This window comes from Halictus rubicundus, chromosome 1 (genome assembly GCF_050948215.1).
Source record: "Halictus rubicundus isolate RS-2024b chromosome 1, iyHalRubi1_principal, whole genome shotgun sequence".
Lineage (NCBI taxonomy): Eukaryota > Metazoa > Arthropoda > Insecta > Hymenoptera > Halictidae > Halictus > Halictus rubicundus.
In genome coordinates this window covers 7066990-7094172 of record NC_135149.1, presented here as the reverse complement: position 1 = coordinate 7094172, position 27183 = coordinate 7066990, and the positions used below count along the sequence as shown (strand labels likewise).

General features: G+C 37.3%; 2 protein-coding genes across 3 annotated transcripts in view; one reads left to right on the top strand and one right to left on the bottom strand.

Annotated features, from left to right (window-relative positions):
* The window catches only part of LOC143353495 (uncharacterized), a 361555-nt gene that overhangs the window by 193146 nt on the left and 141226 nt on the right, over nucleotides 1–27183 (top strand). The gene's annotated exons all lie outside the window — the stretch shown is intronic.
* Nucleotides 1559–5737, bottom strand: LOC143361536 (52 kDa repressor of the inhibitor of the protein kinase-like). The gene is made up of 3 exons (XM_076801014.1): nucleotides 5683–5737; nucleotides 2949–4766; nucleotides 1559–2757 (listed from the first exon to the last, which is right to left on the bottom strand). The coding sequence occupies exons 1-3, from the start codon at nucleotides 5735–5737 to the stop codon at nucleotides 1961–1963; spliced, it is 2670 nt and encodes an 889-aa protein (XP_076657129.1). The 3' UTR covers nucleotides 1559–1960.

Genomic DNA, 27183 nt, shown 5'->3' with positions numbered 1-27183 from the left:
ACCATCGAAACAGTTCGGTTAGCTGATAGCTGAGCAAAACGCGGTGACCAAGTTTGCTGGCGATGCAAGCCGTTGGAGGTCACGGCTTTTAATGACTGTTCATGAACGTTGCATGATTCGAGATTATGGGTGGGATCGAGTTTAATGAGCGTTTATGCGTCTGGGGCAAAGGGTGAAGCAGGTTAAGCAGGTCAAAAGTCCGCCAAAATAAATTGAATTTACAATAGTCTATTCTATATAAAGGAAAATACTTTGTGCCAATTTTCAACCATATATGTCGACGTGGGGGGCAGTAATGGGATGACAAAAAAAATCAGGTTTTTCCGTAATTTCTCTTATCCTCTTCAATTGAAAATTCTGAAAAAATGTATAGATGTGCATTCTAATTGCTAAAATATGCCTGATTTTTTTCAGAATTTTCAATTGAAGAGGATTAGAGAAAACCTGGTTTTCTTTGTCACCCCATTACTACCCCCCATGTCGACATATAGGGTTGAAAGTTGGCACAAAGTATTTTCTTTGGACAAGCTAATGGCCTATTACAAATTCAATTTGGATTGGGGGAATTTTTGACCTCCTTATCCGGCTACACCCTTTACTTAATAAGATGGCTGCCGAATTACAACACCATGAAAATCCCACAACGTCAAAACTTGATGAGAATAACTGAAACTGGAAAATTCAAATCGATCAAAGCAAAACCTCGACTACCGAAACTAAACTTAGGAATAACGCTGGACACAATATTTATTGATTTGTATACTAATTTTATTCGAATACTGTAGTCTTCAGACATTAGAGGTTAGAATTATCGAAGTCCTACTGTAATTACTTCTGTAATCCTTCTGTGTACTAGTTAAATAACCTTTCATCTAAGCCTGCATAAGATCATATTTAATTGACACAATATTATTACAATTTAATAAATGACAGTTTAAAATCTGTAACAATTATTGGTTAAATTCTCCATTAAATAAGCTTTTGTTTAAACCACCATAAGGACACTTTTAATTAATAAAGTGCATTTACAGTTTAATAATGACGGGACCTAGCGGGACGAAGGTTCTTGGTTGTCTCCAACCGGGAAACACCATCGACAGCGGGGAACTAAAAAGTTATTCGTGATGTCCATACGTCCTTCAAAAGAACGACGCTCGAGGTGTCGATCAATGGTATTCGATACATCGACTGCATCCGTTTACGTGGCTCCTGTCATTGGAATAATTACCGGCAGGCTCCTTGACACGCGATCCGTAGCCCAACTGGCATCGCCATTGGCCGATGAACAATGCGGTCTGATTGGTGACGCGATTAATTGTGGGAACTGTTCAGTCCACCGGTTTCGAAGGACGTCCATAGTATTCGATTCTGCCGCGTGAATTGGCCTTGGTAATTAATTGGAGGTGGATTATTTTATAATTAATTGTCGGCGATTATGAAGTCGTTAATGAGAATGTGAGAAACCGCTTTGTTTGGAAGATATTGCAATCTACTTCGAATCTTTCTCTTTTTCATTAAATACTAGATTGCCGCCTATGATGATACCTGCAAGGGCGGATCCAGCTTTGGCGCCAGGGGGGGGTCACATAGTCGTGGTCAAGTCAAGAACTTATAATTTAATTTTGATAACAATAGATACAAGTAAAAAGTAGGTATTTTATTAATGTACGTAAGTACTGTACTTAAAAATATTTATTCTTTATTGTACACTTGAAAAACTTAACACATAATAACTTGTACATATACACGTACATATTGCCATCTTCTCTTGAAGACATTCAGAGAAGCACTATCACGCACGGAATGAGGCAGCCTATTTATATTCCATAACCGTGGTGAATGATTTGTCATAACAGCTAGAGGTATGTCGAGGGGTATGACGCAAAACTCCGCAAAAGTGAAGAGGTGGTACGACAAGGGTTTCCAACAAACAAAATAGAAACAGACAAAATACATATATTTAAATAACAAAATCAATTTTTCTTTTACGTCTTCTCCCGAAACGCGTTATTACGTCATTTACGTCAATGGGTACGTTTTTATGAATGTGGAGAAGTGCCAGTCCGGTTAGGCGATCTTCAACCATTGAAGATCTTAGCCACGATTTAATTCTGCGCAACGTAGAGAAAGACCTTTCTGCTGTCGCTACACTGACAGGTAGTGTAGCCATAATACATAAAAATTTTCTTATATTAGGATACATATCGATGTCACAATTTAAAATAAGATCAGAAATCGACTGCGGTATGTCCTGGCTCCGCTGCCACGCCTGCCACTTCACCATCCACAGCCGATATTCATTTACAATGACAGAAAATGGAGTGTTATCTAGTAATAATGTATAGTCGGTAGCTAGTTGTTTCACAGTTTCAATGTCTTCATTACTACATTCGCTTTTTGGCATGAAAACGCTTAGCTGAAACAAATTAAGTACATCAGGAGACAGGCGGTCCTGGAGATCACTTATTATTGAATCTAGAAGAGGGATGTATATAGCTCTGCGGAAATACTCTTCAGCAGATTGAGCAGGTTGGTTATTGGCCCTATGTATTTGTTTTGATACTATTCTGGGGCATTTAATTTCTACATCTAGCTGCTCAGCTACTTCTTTAGCCTCTTCAAAAAGCTGTCGGTAGATTACGTCCACATTTTCTCTTTTATTTTGTAAAACACTTAAAGTATCATTAATAGCGTCCGTAGCTTTTTTTAAATCAATTGAGTTCGATTGCAGTATTCTGCTTAAAGATACAGTAGTACCTGAAAAATAAAAAGTAAGTGACTGTGACTGTAGTGCATAAACTAAGAATTTATAACTTAATATAAACGGTATGTACTCGTAGCATAAAATATTAACAAAACAACAACATAATTTTAAAGTAGGTTTAGTATACTCGTATAAGTTCATTTGCCAAACAATAAGAAATAAAATAATTTAGGGAAGTACCCACCTAATACATCACTTAAACAGATGGAGGATATAATAAAGTCAGAACTGCGCAATGTTTGCAGCAAGCAATGCGCATCATTGGCAGTTTTATTGTCTTGCCAAGCAGAAATCTTCTCCAAAGCGCTACAAATTTTGACTAAGTTGTCTCCTTGAAATTGAAGATGCCCATCATGCCTCTCTACCCAACGTGTCTCACAAATACCTTGCATGGCAGCTCCGAGTTCTATTTTAAAAATTTCATGCCTCTTAGCGGATGCATTGGCAAATGCCACAACTTTTCTCATTGTGCCAGATGTATTGCGACAGGAAACTACTTTGGATGATCTTGCCAATGAGTTATTGAGCACATGGTTGTTGCACGGGCAACGTTTAGCATGAATGGCTATTTTCATCAATTCTTGCACTGCACCTTTTGTATCTGATGCCATAACCGAGCAGCTGTCAGTTCCAATACCCACACACCAAGATAAATCTAAGTTAAATTTGGTACACAGATTTTCAACGATTTTCGCCAAAGCTACACCTGTCAATCGAGGCTCTATGTCACCTGAATTGTTGTCTTCACGTCTAAGAACATCGTAGGTATCACAAAAAGTCACAAAATGTTCCTTAATAACGCCATCATGCAAATATCGGAATGATAGGCTCAGCTGTGAGATATGTGATATATCTGTTGTTTCATCGAACAAAATTGAAAAATATTTAGCTTCCCGCACATTCTGTAAAATGTTTTCCTGGATGATTTCTGCGCAAACATCTATCAACTCATTTTGTACAGTCTTGCTGATGTACGTGGCGTTGGATTTTGAAGATTCTAAATGTTGCTGCAATGCAATATCGCCAGAATCAATACGGAATTTTAAAAGGGCTCTAAAATTCCCTTCATCGGCTACTACGCTGTCATAGTTCAGCAATTTACCATCGTCGCGATGGCCACGTAACGATATATTTTGATGGCCACAAAATATTATAGTTTTTACGATTGGTCGCAAACGTTCTCTATTTTCATTTATTTGTTTCAGTCTTTGACTATTTACTTGGTTCATTATGTTAATTTCCGGTTTATGAAAACTCAATAAAAAGTTCTTCCCTGCTTGGACAGCTAATTCGTGGTATTTGTTTCGCTGGTGTGTTAGCAGAAGACCATTTTCACCTAGCAAATTACCGAAAGCTTTTAATGGTTCTTTTACGAGTCGACATAAAGGTGTTTTTGTCTGTACACCACCTCCAGGAGCTACGACAAACAAAGCACAGTACTTGCAGTAAAGACCCTGGTCTTTATGCGACAAAACAAGCCAGTGAAACTTGTCAAGGTGAGACTTCTGAGCATATTTTTTTGTTTGTTTTCCTTTTTTATTAACAACACAATGCGGAAAAGTATAATTAGGGGGAGGCTGCCAATGCTTTTCAAGCAACATAGCTTTAGTTGAATCATTTATATTTTCCCCTATATAACAAGCAATATCTGAAGCAAACTTTGGTTGAGAAAGTGAAGTCTTTATCTGATCAGAATCAGAAGTCGATGTACATATTGTAGGCTGAATATCGTTAGTAACAGGAGAGCATGTTTTTTCTTCATCTATGGTTAATGTAGGCAATGTAGCTGTAGAAGCAGAAGCATCGGCAATACAATTATTTTCATCTGTAGTTGTTGTAGGTGAATTTTTCGAGTAAGCAATCTCAAGCCTTGGTTTCTTTGGGAAAAATGAATCTATTTTTTTTAATGAATGTTTCAATCCACCACTACCATCTCCTTTTCCCTTAGAATCACCCTGCAAGCAAATCCATGCAAATTTCACACCCCACAACAGACAACAGACTGTTGCAAATACATATTAAATATATATTCGCTATAGTACAGGCTGGTGGCGCAGGCGCATTACCTCACAAACAAAGCAAAACCATGCAAATTTCACACCCCACATCAGACAACAAACTTTTGTAAACATATGAGTTATAAGTACATAAAAACATAATAATATAGGTAGTTTTACAGAAACTGATTACTTACCATTTCTTGAAATTAATGAATTTGCAGCTACAATTTTTAAGAATACTTATAAAGGTGTAGGAATAACTAAAAATTAACCGAACACGTCTTTCGCTTTCAGCCACGCTATAAAGACTGACTGTCGCCCGTTGACCGTCGCGGGTCGCCGGCACAGGGCCACCTTCTTTTGTTTATTACAAACTCCGATCGTCTTTTTATCTCACCGGTCCGCCGGCCGTGGTGCGGTCCTAGGCGACCGGGTTTCATATTTTTTTTTTTTTTTTTTTATGTAATTACATAAAATCTGTATGGTGACAAAATATATAAATAAAATCATTATGTTCAATTAGTGGTCCACCAAAGTCCTGGAACCAGCTCAGGGGGTGGTCATGACCCCCATGACCACCCCCCTGGATCCGCCGTTGGATACCTGTTTATATTACTTCTGATGGTAACTGTGAAGTCACCTAAAGGATAATAATTGCTATTGCCGCATAAAGTTTTATAAAATATCAGTACTTAGCCTCGCCAAATTGTAGATTAATCTACAAAAATCTGGAAAATATGCAACGAGTCTTGGTGTAATTATATGGGGTATAATTAGTTAAACGAAAAATATTTTCATGCACAAGCTCAGTAAAAGTTCTCGGTGTAATTTATCGATTGACTGGCACAGTTGACTGAGTCAGTATGGCGCCGATGATTTTAGTTTTCTACTTCCTCGATTTCCCTCGGTCCAAAATACCTGTGACCCAATAGTTACGCGAATGTGTAACGTACATAGAAGAAGCATGACTCATAGATGGATACACAGGATTCAGGGTGCTAAAATATCACGATTTCTTCTGGATCTCCAGTTTCAAGTATAGTAACTGCTTCTGCAAGCATTACAATATTAAAGGCGTGTTTCGCCTTGATACGCTTCACAGTAACTTCCTAAGAAGCACTACATACGACTACCCTCCGTATTCTATAGATACACTCTCGATGAAAACAAAAAGGAATCTGCTTACTTTCGCAAAAAGAACCTACATTTCGGTTGCAAAAATTCTGATACATTTTTCGTTATTTCCGCTCACCATCAGCAGAGCTCATAAACTGTCACTCCTACAGCTCAAAGCAAATAATGAAATAATAAAATAATAACGCATGTCTTATATTGCATAAAAAAGAGACAATTTCACAGATTTAAGAATATTGTTGCATTCGGTTCGTCCTATTAAAAGTATCAAAAAAAGAATGATCATTTCACTTCTGCTTGCTTGAATTGACTCAAACAATGTTTATCTTGCATAATGATGAAGAACACGGCCACGTCCATGCAACTGGCAGTTACGGCAGCGTTTTGCCAGCGTCTGTACGCCAGCAACCAAGCAGTTAACATTAGCCATGATGACGAAGAAGCCCAGGAACTCGGCGAGATGATAGCGAGCGCGTTCACTAGCTGCTCACATCGGTCACACCGCAGGTGACTCGTCGTGGTCCGACTGTGACCCTTGCTCGACCCACGTACCTGACTTCCACTCCTCCTCCGCGTCCTCCAGCTTCCCTCTTCTTGTTCTACCGAGCTGAAGAACGAAAGTGGATTGTCGGTACTAATCGTTTCTCGCGCACGAAGTCACCTTGCTCTTTGTCGTCCATCAGCAGATACCATTGCTCGTTCACCCAGCACTCTAATCATCGGAACAGTCGGAAGAAGACGTCGACGATTAGAAGCTGGACCAGGTGGTCTGTGTTTGTCAATCTCTTGAGTTTCATTCCAACTAGGGATCGCGTGAACTGCTACTTTTAGATCACTCGTGATTCGATCACGTTCGTTCTCGATCACGGTGATTTTTCACAATGATTCGTGATTTTTGCATAACTGTTCTTTGCGAAAATCGCGGAGACGTAACCTGTATGTTCTATATTAACGACATCAAAACAAAATTGCAAGTTACATCGCATAAAGTAAAGAAATAATCAGGAAGAATGAGGAATAATGATTACGAATAGTAATACTTAATTCTACAAAACATAAATATAACTCTGTTACGAAATAATATAGATAGAATATAAATACATAAAAACTTAACATAAATAATGGAAAAACAAGAAATTAACAAATCTCTATACTATGTAAAATACACTAAAAATATGTAATATAAAAACAAAACAATAGAATAATGTGTATATATAAATAATGTCAGAACAATAGTGAAATATTTTAAGAGTACTTAATACTTTAACTATATCTTTTTTTACTAAATCTTCATTAGAGGCTCAGACGACGAAGTGATTAAACGTGACCTTTATTTACTTATTTTTTCAAAAAATGTTTGCATGTCATCTGGTAAACTGATCCTTATAACTTGTCACAAAATATCAAATTATTTGGTCCAATTTTAAAAAAGTTATTCTGTTTTAAAATAGAAATATTACAGACAAAAATTATAGACTTTTGTCAGGTCGAGCACCCTGTATATGTACACTGTATATATATTGTGAACTTGTGAAAACTTCCTCTCGCGTTATTTCGTTTCCTATTCTAAGCTATCGCGCTCGTATAAACTATATGTACATATATGAGATTCACGGTTTGGCCTAAACACTACAATTTACATTCAAATTTCCCTCCGTCGCCATTAATCCGCCATACGGTATAGTAGCGCTATCGCGTAGTCACGCAACAAAACTAAAAAATCACGATCACGGCGTGAATGAAGTTGAAATCACGACCGTGATCGTGATTCTTCGATCACTGTGATAAATCACGGTTAGTGATTTTGGACGCCATTCCTAATTCCAACTGATTTTTACCAAACTGTATGCCGGATTCTTGTATCTAGGAGTCTCGGTGCAGGTCCTCAATACGCTTCATAGGCAGTGATGCATGCCAGGCAGTTAAACCTAACCTAAAAGTGTATATGTTACAGGCAATGAGTATTACGTGGGAATTCTGCAAAGTGCCCAGGAATTCTGTAGAAGGTCTAATTTTTTGGGCAATGTATATAATGGGCAGGTATTTCATAAATGGCCCGGACCTTTTACATAATGCCCACGGTTCGTTGGGCAGTGCGTTGAATCCATAGTTGACATTTTTTTATCTTTATTTATTATCGTTTGCACTCTGCCTGATGACCTAAACTTGATATCCTCATAAGACCAGCAGATGTAGTCTAAAATAATTCCTCTATATTTTGCACGTCGGTCAATTGGTTGGTTTTAGGTCAAAAAAGTGAGAGTGAGTTGGTGTTAGGTTGTGGTGGGGGCGAAGAGCACGCATACGAAAATCCAAGACCAACTAATTTTACTTCCTGTGTAGACTACAGCACGCGAACCTGACGGATCTTTTGATTATTATGATTCACTATAATTATAATGACTGTACGTTGATTTTGACTAAGGAGTGTATTGTTTCCAAAAAAAAACACATTTTTTAATTTCCTTGTCAGAGCATTCTGTATAATGTCTTGTCAAGCAGACATTCTATGCAATGCCCAGTCATTTTGCAGAATGCCCACATTATACACATTGCCTGTAACATATACATTAATCATTTATATTTATATTTTTATTATTCAATCTCACTGGCAATTGCTCGGAACGAAGACTGTCAATCTTGTCTGCCTCCCAATCACATCAACCACTTAAACTACCTGCCGAATTGTAAAAAGTGAATTAAATGCACAGACTGGAAACACTCAGAAAGAATATCCAGATTAGATACATCCAGAAATTGCCAACATAGTTGAAACTTGCCTCGGATAATCACCGACTGATAGACAGTTATCCGCTAATGAGTCAGTCTTGACCAATCACAGTCGAAGAAGCGAAACGGGCGTGCGATTTTACCTAACCCAGTAATCGGGTTGCACACTTGAAAGTAGCCTAATCAATTTTCCCTAGTAAATCGAGTACTTTCTAAACTCTCAGATAATTCTATCTCGATAATCTCTGGTCAGTTCCGATCGCGTGGCATACGCAAGCAACTATAACTCTCATCTCTCGAACTGTCTAATTAAAATACGCGAACATAACTCAGTTCCCCGGATTGTTGCAAACAGCACATCGAGATACGCAAATCGATGCGGTGATTTATTCATCAACCTTGAGCCTCCCGCACCCACGTATCTTTTTATCACCTGGCGTCGAGGAATAATCGAATACTTCGGACTGTGCCTAAGCTTTTTACAAGCCGTGAACGTCGGCTTCCTCCGTTTGCTAAACACCCTTTTTATTCTCCTCCGAGTTCCTTCGAGAGTCTTGGCCGCCTATCGATGGCATAAGCGACGGGAGAGTATCGTTCACGTTAATCGTTCTTCTCGGCGCACGAAACGACGAGGTCGCGAGTCGCTCTTTGTTTGTCATCCGCTCGTAACTCGCCTCGCTGTCGAGGTTTAACATACGTGGCCAAGAAAGGGTGAGAGAGAGAGAGAGAGAGAGAGAGAGAGAGAGAGAGATGTGGAATGAGCGGGTGGAGGAGGGGGAGAGGGGGAGGAACGGTGCCAGGACGTGTAAGACTCCGGTGGAACTGCGTGTGGAAAGTTTCCAGTGCACGGTGTGCAATCGCGGGGACCGATGTGTGGGTGGTTTATTAACCCGTTTAGATGCATATCTAATCGTTTATATCTGCAATAAAATTGCAATGTTAAACGATTCTGCGCCTCGGAGCGCGAGCCATTTTTTTCAGGCGTCACTCTGGTTTCCACACCGGCGGAAATACCTGTTTACGATTATGGTGGTCCAGGTGCTTGGTCCAGATGGGCTGAAATTCATCAGGATGATGGCTCTTTGATTATCTGTTTCCGTGGAAAATCATATTCACTCGTAGTACAGTCATTTTTCGATATATGTCGCGAATACTTGGCTGATAAAAGTCGCAGTACTAACCACTACCCACTACCGCGGGGATATAACCCGTGGGGGGCCTCGAAGATCGAGAGGCTTCGGACGCCGAGGAATGTATACATAACACGGGTCGGGTACGACGTTCACGTGGATGAAAGAATAATAGTATTACCTGGACGATATATGTCGCTGACAAGACCCGTCTTGTTGACATATATCGAGGAAACACTATACTTCGGTGCATTTAGATGCGTTCGACACAATTTGATCACTGAAGAAATTGAAGCATCTTACTTTGTCATAAATAGACTACGGATCCTTATGCAAAATAAAAATTTTCTACCTGAATTGCAACAGGCTGGAGTGAAATAGAAATTTATTTTTTTTCTTAATGTACTTAATAGGTTCAAAATAATGCAACAGCATTTTAAAATTTTTCTAGTGGTATGACTGTTTTAAAATACGCCTACGAATTTTTGTCATAAATGCATAAATTCCGCAGTCTAGTCATAAATAATTAAAAATGTCAAGTAAATAGTAAATTATCCTTGAAACACGTGTTCGCCGTTGATCCGATGATGGTGGTCCAGCTGTTTGATCCAAGTGGACTGAGGATGATGGGTAATTGGGTAATTGTTGAGTACTTTTGGATGTAGAACAGATTAGACACGATTTTATCAGAGAAATAATTAATACAGAATTAACAGCAGTATACGTGGTATACAGAGTGTCCCAAAAATGTCGGAAAACCTTGAATGAGGTGGTTTCTAAGGTCATTTGAAGTAATTTTTTCCTTATTTCGGCTTGGCGATAGGTCCCGCTGAGCGTGGCGTTGCTGTTGGCTGAGCCAGAGTCCGTCCGCTGTAGGTGCTCTCTGATTGGTGCGTGTTTTTCATGAATAACTCCTTAACAAAGCTGAGGCCAAAAATTTCTGCTGAGGAAAAAGTTACTTCAAATGACCTCAGGAACCACTCCTTCCAAGGGTTTCCGACATTTTTCGGACACCCTGTATTTGTAGACTGGGGATCTTTATGCAAAATAAAAAAATTTTGAGCCGATTGTTAAATAGTAATATACCTTTGCCTTTTCTGATTTCATTAAAAAAAGTTATGATATATAGAAAATAATAGAACATTTTTCATTTCTCTGATGTATGTACTGTTTCCTATTTCGTCTACTCATTGTTCAAAGTGTATTATGCACTATGAACTGTTGAATCTTTTCAGAAATACTTATCGTATATCACCATTGAATATTCGATGCAAGCATACAACTTTTACATACGATAAAAAATTATGAATATGTAAAATATCCTCACACTTTTTTACCAGAAACATACACGCCAAAGCTGTTGCATATGCAAAACAGAAAAGCGATAAGTGGAACCACACGCACAATTAGTAGGAAAAAACAGAAGTACAAGTAGAAGCGGAGATAATCCAGCAATTAGATCCGCGGATTGTATGTATGAAAATAAAATTAGAAGCGGATCTAGAAGTAGAAATAGAAGTAGGAATACAGGAAACGCAAATACAGGTAGAAATGGTCGAGAAACGCGCGTGCAAGCGAACAAACATAAGGCAGGTAGAACACTAGAATGGAATATAAACCATTAAAAAGTGCAGGAACAGCTATGCAAACAGTACGCTTCACGAAGAAACCGCGAGACGTTCCTATTTCACGGTTGCTCGAGCCGTAGTAAAGCTCTACAATGTTGATATTCATTTTTCACGGACAGATAAGGCGGCGCGAACACGAACGAAAATGGAAGAAACCGCGCGAAAACGCGAAACGTACATAAGGAGAGACCAACGGATCGCTGCGAAACTTTTCGCAGATTATGACACCGTTATCACGGTATCAGTATCTAGGATCGTAAAAGGCTAAACCACTCTGCATCTTTACGACGTGATGTTGCAAGCTGAAATATCATACACAGTTAAGTAAATGTCTTTCCTACGCAGTCAGGAGAGGCGACGATAAGAGCCGACAGGAAATTTTCATCCTGGAGAAATGTAAAAACCGACTCCCACGACTCGGCCGTTCTATACTTGGCGCGTTTCGCGATTTCCTCTCACCCCCACCCCCTCCTCCGACCCTCTGCTAGCAAATGAGTTGCGTAATTGTTTTATCAAGGCCGAAATAATCGGCGCCGAAAGGGCCCCGGAGAAATAACGTCACGGCGCACTGTGGTCCAGTATGTTGTCCGTTAAATGTCCGTGACATTCAAAAACGGTGAAATTAACGAGATTTATTAAGAAGTATGATTAGAACAAGCATTTAAAAATCAACATTTTATGAATCCCATTTTTCACCGAAAAATTACCTCATTTCTTATTGATATCCTGGAGAATCTATTGAATATTATGTGTCCAGTTTTGTTTCAAACGAATAGTATTTGTTCATATTGAGAGTATATCTTGTGTACTAAGATTTAATATTTATAATTTATTGAAATAACAATGCTTAGTAAACTAAAGAGGATCTTCAAGGTTTTCTATCATTGGTAAAGGATATCTTTTGAGTTCCATATAGTTCCGCATTTTGTCAAAGTGCATTATTTTCAGTACACTTTTCTCTATGAAACCATGCAAGATTCATATCCCATTCGGCCCCGGTACAAAAGTTATTATTCTTTAAAGTGCCACTGTGACTGGAACTGCGCGTTGAGCGTTAAGAGGTTCTTAATGTTGTCATATGATTCTTTTAAGATAAGATGGCCAAATAATCGCAATTTACGATAAAAAGACACATTATGTCCAGAATTAAAGATTATTTTGTTATTTCAAAACCTGGTAACAGCTGAGGTCAAAACCTGCAAGTTGAGGGTAAAAAACATTTTTCACGAATATCTTGGAAACTACTGCAGATAGGAAAATGATGTACGTGGCAAAATTGTGTGCCTTTTTATGTGAAATACACCTGCAAAGACAGATTTCAAATATCATCATTTGTTTCAATAATATTTTAAATATCATTCATTATTCACATTATATCGCAACTTTTCGGGGATTTCCGGTACTCTGACAAGAAAATGTTTCAAACAAAAATTAAGCAGTAATTACTCTTCTATAAAGTCCAATATAAAATATTAAAAAAATTTTTTTTTTACATAAAAAAATTAATGTCGCCTTGATTTTTTAATTGTCGCTACATATTTCTTACTTAATAATGTTATAGTTGACGTTAAGACGAATCCAATGACCTCCTTTGCTATGGCCTTAAGTCTTGAAATAATGCTAAAATATTTATGAATAGCTAATTCCTCGATTTGGACTACAGTGCGGCGCGATCTAAACAAATGGAACAGTTTTGCTACTAGGAATTGTAACACAAGAATTGCCAATCCCTCATATGGATTTTCCCTGTAGCAATGTTCATTAATATTCATACGATTTACAACCCTTGTACGGCGGACCTATTTTTGTAAAGACCAATTTACGGGTTTGTTTCGCAATTTTTTATACATACTTTGAACCTAATCTCTCGTTGTTTCTAATGTCGTTCATTTTATTTGATTATTAGATATTGTATGACGATTTCGTTACTATGGGCCACAATTAGTTGAAATTCTGAAACTTCAAAAATTGAATTTCGGCTGCGGAAAACAGGGTTTCAGTCCACTGCGTACCATTTCCGTGCTTCTCGCTTTCCCTTCGGGCCCGTGTATCCCGCGTTTCCTCGTTTCGCGCATCAACGCCCACCAACTTCCGTTTCCAAAGAAGCGGCGAACACGCGAGGAAATTATCATTTAAGGCGCGTTTGCCTAAGCAACGCGGCACTTCCTCCATCGAGCCGGTATCTCGGCTCGATGTCGTGTCGTCGATCTTCATCCGGCGGCGTTAGGCGACACTCGAGTCACGCCCAGCATTCACGACACCTACACGACCCTGAGCCAAGGACTAGGAATCGGTTTACGAAACGGTAGACACCTACGTCCGACTGCGACAGCGCTGGGAACAAAGTTCACCGGCTGAGAGCCGAGAGACCCGATGTCCCGCGGAAGAAACCTCTCGGGTACACGAAGCCGAAGGGACCACGGTGGAATGACCCCGCGGATCGCATTGTAGGCGCGTATGGTCCCCCCTCGCGGAGGGTAACATATGCGTGATGGCCTGCGAAAGCTACGTCACGCAGGAACGCATCTTGCCGTCTCCTTTCAATCCGCTTCCTCCGCTTTTTCCGCTCAGATACACGGTGGGACGCGATTTATTCGAACCGTCGCGTCGTTTCGTCAGCATGCCCAATTTACATCAGCTCTTGTTATACGAACGATAGTGATGGGAATAGTTAGTGGACTAGAAAGAGCACAGACGTATCGCGCGAGAGACAAAGAGCTTATGTACCGCTCGTTGATCGGCTTTGATTCCCAATAACTTGAAAGCAAAAATTCTTAGAGTGACATCGTCGTTTTTAATTCTTCTCTGATATTGGATTTTAGTCGAACACCCTATATGCACTTTTGATGCAGCCTGCTCCACACCGTGGGTCCTGGAGGTCACCGCATGCTGTCTGCCACTGACAGAACGGTGCACTGTGCGTGCATCACTTCCTGAAGTCTTATGCGCCGTTTGTGCAATTCGGAGCAGGTGGAAGACTGTTTTTTTTACCCAGCTCTATGGTGCAGGTTTGTTGAAACTGCAGCAATGAACCATTGAAACGACCATTGAAATGTCTCTATTCTTTATAGAAAATTTCTTATTTTAGTTTTTGGGGTTCTTCAAGGCCCGATACAACCAAGGCTATCATTTATTCGCATAATCAGTCTTCTTAGACTTCTCTTTATATGTCAACTTATGGTGTCATTCTTCCATTGCGTTTTGTGATTACTTTTTTATTCGAAAGTCGTAAACCTAGACCTCGAAAATTGGTAAAGTCTGCTCAGTCTGCTAAAGAAGGTTTAATTGAGTTAGGCTCGTGCAATATTAACTACTTGAATACTCGGATTCTTATCACTTTTCAAACTCCATTTGTATATAAATTTATTTATTTATTATTGCTTTAAACCAAGTGGTTTATTTAGCAAGTACAATATTTGTATCCATTTGTATATTAATACTTATTAAACTCATTCACGCGAAACAATAAAAAGATGAGTGTTGAGGTCAATACTATTCATTTTTGCTGTTACCACAATGTAAATGTAACAACAATTTATTGCCTCTGGCGAATAGTAATTGCAGAAACGAATGAAACATATCATAATCGTACTGTGGCTTTTAATGCAAAATAAACATGTTCTGCATCACTTATAAAAAACAAAAGTTAAATAAAGTTCTATAAGATTTCAATAAATAATAAATAAATATAGAATTTAAAATATTATAACTATTATATTATTATTATTATTGTTGTTGTTTTATTATATCATTATTTAATATATAATTTTGTTTATTATTTTAGAAATAATTAATAGGTAATACTATGTATACATAATTCTTCAATCCTTCTAATATGGTTGCTGATTCATATTTTAAATATTCGTTTCCGTAAGAAATGCATAGCATCCACAGCCTAGTCATTCCATCTAAATATTACATGTATTATACAAATGAATAATACAAAATTCGAAGAAGATAGTTTAAAGTTACAATGAACGAATGCTTTTTTTGTGTGTTTCCGAAAAGACGAATTAGTAAACAAAATAGCAGAGAAACGTGTGAACACAATTATAGATAGCTAAACTCACGATTAGTCGAACACAGTCAAGAAAGAAGCCAGAAAAATCATCAAAAGCTTGTATAGTTTGCATAAAAGATAAAGAACAAAGTAAAACATCATTGGGAACCTAAATATTGCTTTCCGTGTACTGTTGTACAACATACTTCACAATCTACTATTCAAATTTTCAAATGCTTAGTTTTTATCTCTGCATGAATCAGTATTTCAAAGTGAGTTCATTTGCAAACAATTATGTACAGTATTGTATGTCTTGCCGAAAGAGTTCTTTGATAACATACTCGAAAAAGTTATTACAAATACTAATCTAATTTTACTGTACATAGAACACTCATTAATATGTAGGTTTGTTAAAAAAAAAGAGCTCGCGTCAAAATAAGCAAGCGCATGCTGAGATCAATGTTTATAAAAAAGAGTAGATTGCAACAAGATTTTCCAGATGCGTACGACTTCCGAACGAAGATATCGGTTACAAGATGAACCTTTTGATACACTTTCAGTCGACAGAGCATACGAATGAATTCATCAAACCCCAACATGGTAACGGAGGCATAGTATTCTACAGAACTGCAATATCATTTCCATCAAAGAAATTAATAAATATCCATAAGCTCGTTTGATTCAAACAAAACACCATATTCATACCGTACGTTTAACGTTTTTATACTGGTCGGGTAGCGATCACTTCCCACGGAATGCAAATTGTTGTTCAGACATTGTTTTCCAAAAAGATAATCGTTATCCAACTCCAATCTAGATCTGATAAGTTCCACTATTATATTTGGATATAACTAGGTAACATTTGCTATAACTCTGTAATGCAACGTAATGTGACAGTGGGCGCGGCTTAACTTTACTTCGGGAAACCAGAAATTTTTAACTCTTTTTTATGTAATCCTGCAGATTTTGGCGATAAAATGCCGAAAATCTACAGGATTACATAAAAAAAGTTAAAAATTTCTGGATTCCCGAGGTAAAGTTTAAACAAATGGAAAAAAACTGTATCTGTGTTTTTACTTGGCATCACTGTTTTCATAGATCTATCCTAATTTATTCCAATTTTTTGACATTTTATTGCCAAAGAACTACAATTTATATTTAGAATAAATTTCCTAATAATGAGCGTATACTATTTCATCAATTTTCTCTACTTTTAGTTTGCGGAGTTAATCTCTATTATCTTTTAATTACTCACATATAGTGCATACAATCTCAAAACTTTAGTTCTTAGTGTTTCAAGTATAAACTAAGCTGTCGACTACACTTTCAAATATTTATTGTGCATGAAAGTGGTTTTTTCATTTCATAATTTATTTATGTTGGAGTCGTATAAAGTTCCATGTAACCAGTTACGTAGAAAGTGGAGCGCGAGTAACTGAAGGTTAAATTCCCTACCATTGTTTCAATTACAAAGTATTTGAAAAGTCAACGAATCCTGCAATACTGAAGTCTGAACTTGAATGATCGGCACCACGTGCTTCCGAAACCCGCATTCCGGCTGCACCTGACCGTGTCACGGCCACGTGCTCTTAAAGGGGTGTTAATTAACCGTAACCATAATAAATCGTATCGTTCCCCTTTCTTTCATCACCCATTTTCTCGTCTCACGTCGGCTAATAAACGCTTGCCAGTCACGTGATAGCCCATTGTGTACCGCGGGAGGCCTTCCACCTGAAACAGCTGATTCGACCATTCTCCGCACGACCAAGGTTACGCCTCGACGGGAAGAATACGTGGTCTTATTATGCGGTCCGTCGTCAGTTCTCGATCGGATCGTGCATTCGCTGGTTCGCGGCCGCGGAACACTCGATAAGAATGCTGAGTTAGGCCGATCGCGATCGAGAGCACACCGAAGCAAGCATTCCTCCCCACCTGCGGTCTCGTTACGATGATAATGAACTTGGAACCTGGCGAATTCGCCAGCTCTTGCAAATCGTTCAACGTGCTCATAAAATTTGTTGACTGAAAACTTGACACGATGATAGCCGTTTCAGGAATAATTATAGTTACCACCGCAAACCTATTAATACAGTTCTTGATGACTAGACTGCGGAGTTTGTGTATTTATGAGACAAACGAATAGGTGAAATTGTAGGGACATTTACCTAGGGTAAGGGACGCAATTACTGTGCCTATATTATTTATACTTATTTCTAAAGCATACTGAATATTGAAACGAGATATATAACATTATATATATATCTTTTTTAATATTCAGTATGCTTTAGAAATTAGAATAACAAATATAGGCACAGTAATCGGTACCCCCACAGTAATTAGATCCCTTACCTTAATCTAAGAATACATATTGCTTTTTCGTTTTCGTGGTTGATCTTAACCAGTTAACTGTGGCATTTAATTTTAAAAATCCCTTACGGCGCGGAATTAAAATCAAGCAATGACGAATATATACGTCGAATGCAGGCCAAATGCCGCTATTATAAATTTTATGAAAAAAGGAAAGCAAAATGAGAAAGAATTACATTTTCATTCGATAAGAATTTAACAATTCATTAACGTTAACTGCACGGCAATAGAATTTTGGATGACGTGTATACACGTCAAACGCGCTTAACTGGTTAAGTGAACTGTTGGGACTCAAAATACTCGTAATGTGTAGCCATTAATGATATAACTATTCGTGGATTTACATGAAATTTTACTATCTGACTATGTTTCTATTTACCGTTTCGGAAGAGATGAATATTAGATATAAATATAATATTAAATGCATAAGCAAGCAACGTGAGTGTAACACATGCGTATTAATGCATGTGTTAATGTTACTGAATTTTTAAAAACATATTCGAATTTTAATATTGAAATTATACGTCTCCGTATTCTCACTTTAATCATCCATTCAATCTATCCAATAATCATACATTAAATAATAATTGCTTTCTACTTCTCTGTTCCTGTGTAGATCACAATTCAGATAATCATACAAAACTGTCAAAATTCACGAGCATCGGTAGCCTCCAAATCGCATAATTACAGCATCGACTGATGCAACAATCGGTATTATTGCAGTAGCAACTGAAAAAACCTTTTGAAAACACATTGCAAATTACCATTCAATAGTGAACAGGAACTATGAAAATCCATTAGATCCAAAGAACGTAAAAGCACACGAACTATAGTTCGGAATTATGGTTGCATAAAGAATTTTCGAATTTTCATAGCTGTTCGTACGGTTTATCCGTATGCACCGAGTGTCACTTAAAATTTGCAAACGAGATGATATTCGAGCACTCTAGATCGTCTGTAATTTCAGCTGCGTGGCCGTCGCATAACGATGACCTCAACGCGGCCATATTTCACGCTGCAGGGACTCGTTCTGCATAGTAGCGTCGCGACGTTCTCTCCCTGAGGATGATTCCTCGCGTGCTCCGAGTGCCTTCACCTACTTAGAAGTTACAATCATTTTTTCTGTGACCCCAGTTTCGCTAAATTGACGTAATTCTTCGATTTTGTTAATTTCACCAATCAGAGATTTCAATTGGAAATATATCATTTTACTTGCACATCCAACCGATACTTTTTTTGTATTTGTCTTTATGCTCTCTGTTATATTTTGTTCTAACGTGTGATCTCGTTTTTCGTTCATGTTCATGGATTATTTTAATTCTTTTCTAAGTAGTTGATTTACTTCAAGACAAACATGACTAATATGAGCGGAAGACTAGCTAGACTGCGGATATTTATGCAAAATAAAAACCGTCTGCATCAATTGCAAAATCCAGGAGTTGAATATAAATTTACTTCCCCCGATTAATAATTGTAGTAAGTTGAAAATCATATATCGACATTCTTGAATTCTTTCAACCGTCCTACTGTTTTAAATTGCACTTACTTATTCTTGCCGTTAGTGCACAAAATCTGCAGTCCGGTTATTGCAAACACGTCTAACTGTGATTAAATGGAAGCCATTATATTCCACGATTTTATAATTGATCGATCCCAATGCTGTACTTGACGATAACCGAAAGTATTCACGTTACAACCGAATAAAAATATTGACAACTCTTTAAAGCTCTGATCACAAAACAAGTAAAAATGCAGTTTTGTCCATTTATCCCCTGCTTTATGGTGCACCGTCCCGTACGGTGTTGCACTCACCCACATAGAGGCCCGGTGAATGACACGCGCACACGCACGGGCACACTGGCTACTGCATTATGCATTAGTCATGATTACAAAGTAAGTGGCGTGCTCGTGGCGCGTCTATAGTAATAACGGCGTATTTGCGGTGCTTATGATTTTCCACTTGAAACGGGCATAACCTGCTTTAATGGCGCTGGCCGGTCGGCCGACCGGCCCTCCTGGTCGCGCATAACTTACGGCAGATTTACAACGCCATCCGGGGGCCCGAGCGCGAGCCCGGCCCGGCCCGGCCCGGCCGCGGCCCGCTGACGGCGCTGATCGCGTTAACGTCGTGACACTAATCTCTCCTTCTTCCTACGTTCGCGTTTCTTTTACCCCGTGCGCCGTGCACGCGGCCTTTAAAGGTCGTTTCGCTTGGTAATTATTGTCACCAGGGACTACCAGCCCGAAGAGGATTGATAGAAGCGAAATGGCAGCCACCTATACTACTCGGCCCACCAGTTTCGTCGATGTTTTTGTCGCGACGATCGCGATCTATTAGCTCTATACAGGTTGCATATAAAGATGGAAGCGATTCGTAACAAAAATTGTTTAAAATCACTGTGTATACGTGCCTCCTGTGACAGTAAGTGTGCAGTCTTTTTGGACAATTTTTCGTAAATTTATTGTCACATACCACTGTACAATTCAACCCCTTGACTTATGATTTATTGTATAACTGCAACGATTAGATTTTCTGTGTCCTTAATAATTTATTATAAGAAAAAAAGATTAATATCTATTCGCTAGAATGTATCACAGAATGTTGTAAATTCAATTATTTTTTTTTCAAATTTTGTAAAAATTATTTAAATGTCATATGTTCTGCAATGATTTGTACGTACTGTTATCTTTATTCTAGGCACTTCAAAATTCTCCGCTGACGTTTATGCTAGGTATAAATACCTTTTAGAATCGTTAAAGTATAAGTGCACATAGTGGTACTTGAAAGGAAGTTGCTATGTAGCAGTAATTTCAAAAAAGTGATACATTAAACTATTTTTATATAATGCATTAAAAATATGTAGTTTGTATAAAAATTTATATTTTATGAATTTTTTAAAAAATAAATACAAAATTCTACAGTATTCAATCTTACTTCAGTCTCAGTATATAAAATGTTTCTTTACGTCACTCTAGATTGCCTGAATAATTCGTGTATATAAATCACAGTTTGTAGAAACATTAACAGCCCTGTGATGATAATTTAATGTCTACGCTGTGCAATAATATAATATTTTATCAGCGAGTGACGTGGTCCACTACACCGCCATTTGCCATACAATGGTACAATTCTCTGATGACTTCACTCGCGTAATATTTATGAATCTGTAAGAAAAACAATCTTCTAACCATTCAATCGAATGAGCAAGAATTAATACGTTTAGACCTATGATAATTGATTTGTGATTTATGGATAGCGTATTTTATCGAAATTACATAGAAGTGTACAGAGCTGCTATTTAGATCAATTAGCACTGGTAAAAATTAGGATAAAACTCACAGTAGTTAAGATTTTCCACGTCGTCGACAATAAATGACAGATCTATGCAACTATTTATTTCTACAATTTCTGTAGCGATATAATTCATGGTAAATGTAGTTTGCACTCTTTATCGATTCTAGTTTAATAGACGTTGTAATTACATAGCTGTACTATATTTTATTAGCTCATGTACACAATATTTCATTACGTGTTCGCCGTTGCATGAAGGTTAAGAATGGGAGACTTGGCTATAAGGAATATTACTCTTGCGCATTTCTTAGCTGATATGGGTTATCTGAACCCATCAGCGGGGCTGGTCCGTTATAGTGGCGCTTGGTAGCAAAGGGGTTCAACCTTTGAATAACATAACCAATGGCATCTGTGTGGTTCATCGACGTATGTATTCAGTGAACTGTAGCCCCTGAAAAATGTTAAAGTATCTACCAGTTAAACAGATTAGGAAATGTTTATTGAATTTCGTGTAATAAACACGAGACTATGCGTTGTATTAACAATTTATATTTTTATGGTATCATTCAGGATACTCAGTACACCAAAATTTCAGTTACGAATATTTATTGGGAACTTACAACCCCATTCACGTAATTCACGCTGAATTTGAATGATGCTTTGCAGCTAAAACTATCGTAAGTGTTTGACACACAAACTGTCATCATATGGGGTTACGGGACACATGGGTAACATGAAATAGTTCGTTTATACTGAAAAATTCTTATTGGTCCGATAGATTGAGTGCATAAAAATGCCATTAGAATTATAAACGGCTAAACTTCATCTTGGCAACCCAGAAATTTTGAATTTTTTACAGTACACTCCTGTACATCTCGACGAGAAAATGCCAAAAATCGAAGTTTCAAGGCGAGGAGTTCACTGGTTCAAAAGTTATGCGTGTTTAACTTTAACTTCACAGTTATGCTTCATTGAATAAATTGTTCTGATTTTAAATCGTTTTAAATAATGAAAACAAACCAGTAACAGCACAATTCATTTGACTTGAAATATGAAATTCCTCAAAGTCCACAATCGAAGGTGTGTTTCAGTAGAATCTCGATCCTGCGGGCCCCTTTTTAATTACATCATTTTGATAATCTCTCGGAGGCGATGGTCGGCACAATGGCCGAAAGGGGGAAACATTTAATTATGAATGTTCACGCGAAGGATGTTCGAAATACCGGGATAACTCAGCCCAGGAATCCGCGCATTAAAAAAATAATGGCTCGCCACTTCTGGAGTTTATAATGACGGTCTGTATGCGGCAGCGCCGCCTTAATCGTTCATTAGGTACCGTGCTAACCCCGGATGCGGACATTCGAAGATGGTTGCGTGCACGCGCGCTGCACGCGTGCAAACTCTTACCTGGCGAACCGACAGTTTTTCAACCTGGCCAGCCTTGCCGAGGCCGACGCAAATGGAGGAAACGGGGGCTTCCGGTCTTGCTTCTTCATCTCGAACCATTCCTAAGAGTGGCTTGCCTGATCCGCACCACCGGAGCAACGTGTTTCGCCATTTCTTTTAACTTTTCATTGAACCACCTCTCCAGCTGCTTTCTTTGGAATAGTTGCTCTACTAGGTAATCGATGTTCGTTTGGACTTCTTGCTTCGAACTCTTTATTCATTCTGTATCCGTATTCGAAATAAGAAAAGGTAGTTGTTAAGAATTCTATCGTGATCGATAAATTGGCTTCTGCTTGTGCAAAAATTTATTAAAAAGGGTTCGTTTCTTATGGGAATGAGGCTATATAATATAAAATATTTATAATGTATTCTTCATAATGTAGAACTAATGCAATGTGTACCATTGTATTTAAAAGTGTAACTTCATTTCTAAAAATAAATTGCTTGATTAAAAAATGAAGTTCCTCACAATTAACACAATTTTGCATGTAGAATAGTCCACTCGCATTACGTCACCTAATACTGTTGTACACACTTTTCCTGACAGTGTTTACAATGTTCATAATTGCTTGCAGATTATGGGTTGTAGAAAATTATTTCAGGTGTAATGTGAATCAGTAATTTCAGTCTTCAATTATCATAGTCATAAATTTTCATCTGTGTCGATTATAGAAGCTGACAGTAATCTAGAAAAGTATTTGGAAATAATCTTGAAACAATTCATTGAAAAATAAAAAGATACAAAATGAAGGTCAACTAAAATTAGAATCGTAAACAAATCAATGAGCTTCACCTTTACAGGCATATTTTCTGTATCAAATTATTTCAAATCGCATATAACATTCATATAATATATTCACTTCTTCTTTCTTTTTAATAATTATCATATTGTAGAGGACTAAGCATTAGAATGCCAATTGTTAAATATTGTCATCACGTAAATTAGAAAAATGAAAACGAATCAAGTAAATTTTCAAAACTGAGGAAATTGGAATAGGTGAATTTTCGCTCTAAGAAATGTATGGGAGACTTATTAATTAAATTTAAACTTGAAATTTAACCCCCCTAAAATTAAGATTAAAATTAAATGATAAGAAATATTCTAAAATTAATTTAAACTTGAAATTCCCTAAAACTAAGTTTAAAATTGAATCATTATAAGAATTTCTCTAAATTAATTTATATAAAAATTCTTCTAAATTTAATTTAAACTTGAATTTTCCCTAAAATTAAGCTAAATATTTTTTATTAAAACACATTATAATAATTTCTGCAACGACAATAATGAGTATGGTTAAATAAAATAGTAATTGTTAAGCCTCCAAAAAAGAATTCAGTGAAGCATCAATTATTCATTACTCTGTGCTCACGTGAATTTGGAAAATAAAAACAAAAATGATGTTTGTTGTACGCTAATGTTTAAAATTATATAAAGGCGTCAGATCTTCTTTGAGTACAACCATTATTTTGTCACGTCCTCTAACTACTTACAGAAATAACAAAGTGTGTCAAACGAGGACAATCCCGTTATTCGTTTAAGGAATCGCAGAGTGCAGAGACATTGTGCTCCGTCGAAGTCGAAATACAACGAAAGAATAAGCTATTCCGAAGGAGAAGAAGGCGATCAGTCATTGGGTTTGACAGTCACTTGATTTCAGCTTTTTTTTTCACTGACCACGCGAGCGTTGTGTGCTTAAACCGTTTTACACGGATTTCGCCGAAAAGGCTCTCGAGGCGGGAATAATTACCGGCGGCTGAAAGAAGCGTTGCGCCATCTTTATTCCTGTCGCGAGCCGCTCTATTCTCGACCCCGAGGGTCAATTCGTTTTAGCCGCAGTCCCGCGAAATAATTTATGCCCGGCACCCATTGCTCGTAGTTCCGGGTGTCCCTAGCTTTTCTTCCCCGTTCGAGCTGCATTTCGAGCAGCAACGTGATAATTAAGTAATTTGTAACCTTTCCGAGCTCTCCGTTTCCGGGAGGGAGGCGTGGGCTTTTACGGATATGAACAACTCTCCCGACGCGCGAAACTAATCTTTCGGCGTGGAACGTACAACTTAACGCTGAACGTACCAATCTGTCCAAACTTTTACTCCACAATTCTCCAGATCGATTATTTATTCGTAGACAACCGGAACTTCGAGCAAAATAGTCCAACTTTCTGTATCATTTGCGGGAAACATGAGTCGAATAGAAATGTATTTGTTGCAGAATTTTGTAGAATTGAAAATAATATATTAATGGATATTTCCGTTGTTTTATTAAAATTCAGTGTTAAATCAACGTTATGAAAATTCCACTTACTTTGTAAATGCATAAAATTTTTGCATAAGATTGTTCAATTGATTGATTCTCAATTGTTAATTAGTAGACTGTGGATTTTATGGATCCATGACAAAAATTAATACATCAAATGCAAAACAATAATACCGAATTAAAGAATTTTAAAGAATTTTAAGGTACTGTGGCATTGTTTTCAATTCTATGAAATTGTTAAGAAAAAAAAAATACATGTAGCTTCTGTACCTTGGAGTTAATACAAGCAATTTTTATTTTACATAAAAATCCGAAGTATAATTATTAGACTTAACAATCGCAATTTTATTTAATCATTTATTATTGTCAGTTCATATTCATTCTGTAATTTTCAAGAATTTAATCATATATATCTTTCTTGCAGTAGTGTTAACTGACAATTTTTAAAAATCGTTAATTTTTGGAAGTATTTTCAAGAAGTCAGTTTCAAGCCAACACGGTACTTAAACTTTTCGTTACGAAAGGTCGACGGTATGTAAGAAACTTTGTTCTTCTACTTGGTATTAGAACAATGCCAGGTTCGAGTGTGAAATATCGTAACGACTTGTGAATAGGAGCTAACAATAACGTGCCGTCGCACCTTCGCGTTTAACTCAACCGTCTTGTGGCTTTGAAATCGGGAACGCTAGTGTTCTTACGTGTTATGTTTTTGAAAGCTACAAACCTATTAATCCTTGGCACCTAATAATCTCAATTCTCGATCTTTATGAATGTTTGCCTAATTTTACGTTTGTTCTGTTCACACATCTGTTAAGGAAAGTTACAAAACTACAGAAATGATAATGAAACTCCAAGTGAAACGTATGTTCCTTGTAGCATTATTTCAGTTCGAATTAATTTCCGTTGCATAAATGCATAATTATTTTTTAATACCAAAATACATTGGTTTGGATAAATTACATATCTTTTGGAAATGCGTGACGCATCAAAAGTGTTATAGTTAATGATGAATACAGTTTTCCAGTGTAATTAACAGACTGTAGATTTTATGAATTTTTATAGAAATAGCTAGGTGAATTTATGAAATTTATTAAAGGAGGAAATTACTAATTACTAAAATAATCCAATTAATAATATAAATTAATCCAGTAATTTATATACATTCAGTCAGAACTAATTTTACGTTTAATTGCCCGGCGATACAGATTGGATTTAATTAAAAAAAAAACACTATTGTATCACTCGAACGGTATACATAACATCTTTAAGAAAGCCTCAAGGACATAAAAACACTCACGAAAGGAATCGGTGGGTAGAGTAAATATTGTGTTGACATTTTCGCTTCCATTAAATATTATTGACTCTGGAAAATCGTCCGAGCACTGTCGTAATAAAAATTATTCGCCGCGCGCATAAAACCGGTAAATGTTTGAAGACAAACAGCTGTCGCTTCGGAAACAATTCACGTGCTGACTCGTGGATTTCGCTAAGCCCGACGGCCATAACTGCAAACAATTTTTCGCCGATCCGTAAATAACTAGGAAGAGAGGCCCCGGGAACGATCTGCAAACAATAGTTCGGCTCTTCGGGAGTTCCGGAATTCGTGTTATGATATTTGTCGTACGTGACTTGGCCGCGCTACCGCACTCATAAAAGTTGCGGTTGAGATGTATCTTCCGAAGGAAACGTGACGGAATGCGATGGAAACGGCCAGATAGCATTATACGAGCTTTCCTTATTACGGCGTTAAATCAAAACTCGGTCCTCTGGACGCATTAGAAAGTTTCAATTAGAAATAACTTCGTCTTTGCACACGCCTTTTGCCGTGTTCCACACTCTCACTGTGTAATTGTTGTCGCATTTACATCGAATGCCCCAGTTTCAGTGACAATTCTGCAATTGCCCACATTTTTCATAATCGTCGAGTCTTAAATGCATGCAATCCTGTACTACATTAAATTAACTTAATAAAATATATTTAATTTATTTCAATGAAAATGGTTCTTTAAAGTGTAACCAGAACGTAAAGGGGAGGATGTTGTTAAACTGTGATTGAGTATATCAATTTCTATTTTTGTACCAAAAAAATTTAATTCAGTTTAAGGATGTCTATAATTTTCTGATCAGATCTGTCATTTCACAATTTTAATTTTTTAACGAGCATATTAAATATCCCAATAATTTATCTTATGTTCTAAGCTTACTTGATTTATTTATATGTATATTTAATTCATTAGAGCATTTTAAGATATTTTAATTAATTGAAATTAAGTCACATCGTGGTTGGGGCGGGGGGTGTTAATAAGCTGTGCAACTTTAATTTTTTCAAAGAGAAAGAGCAGCATACAGAATGTCATAATAATTTATATTCTCCTAATACATACACACACCCATTATTTGCGTCATGCAATTACGCTTAAATCTTTGACAGCTTCGTT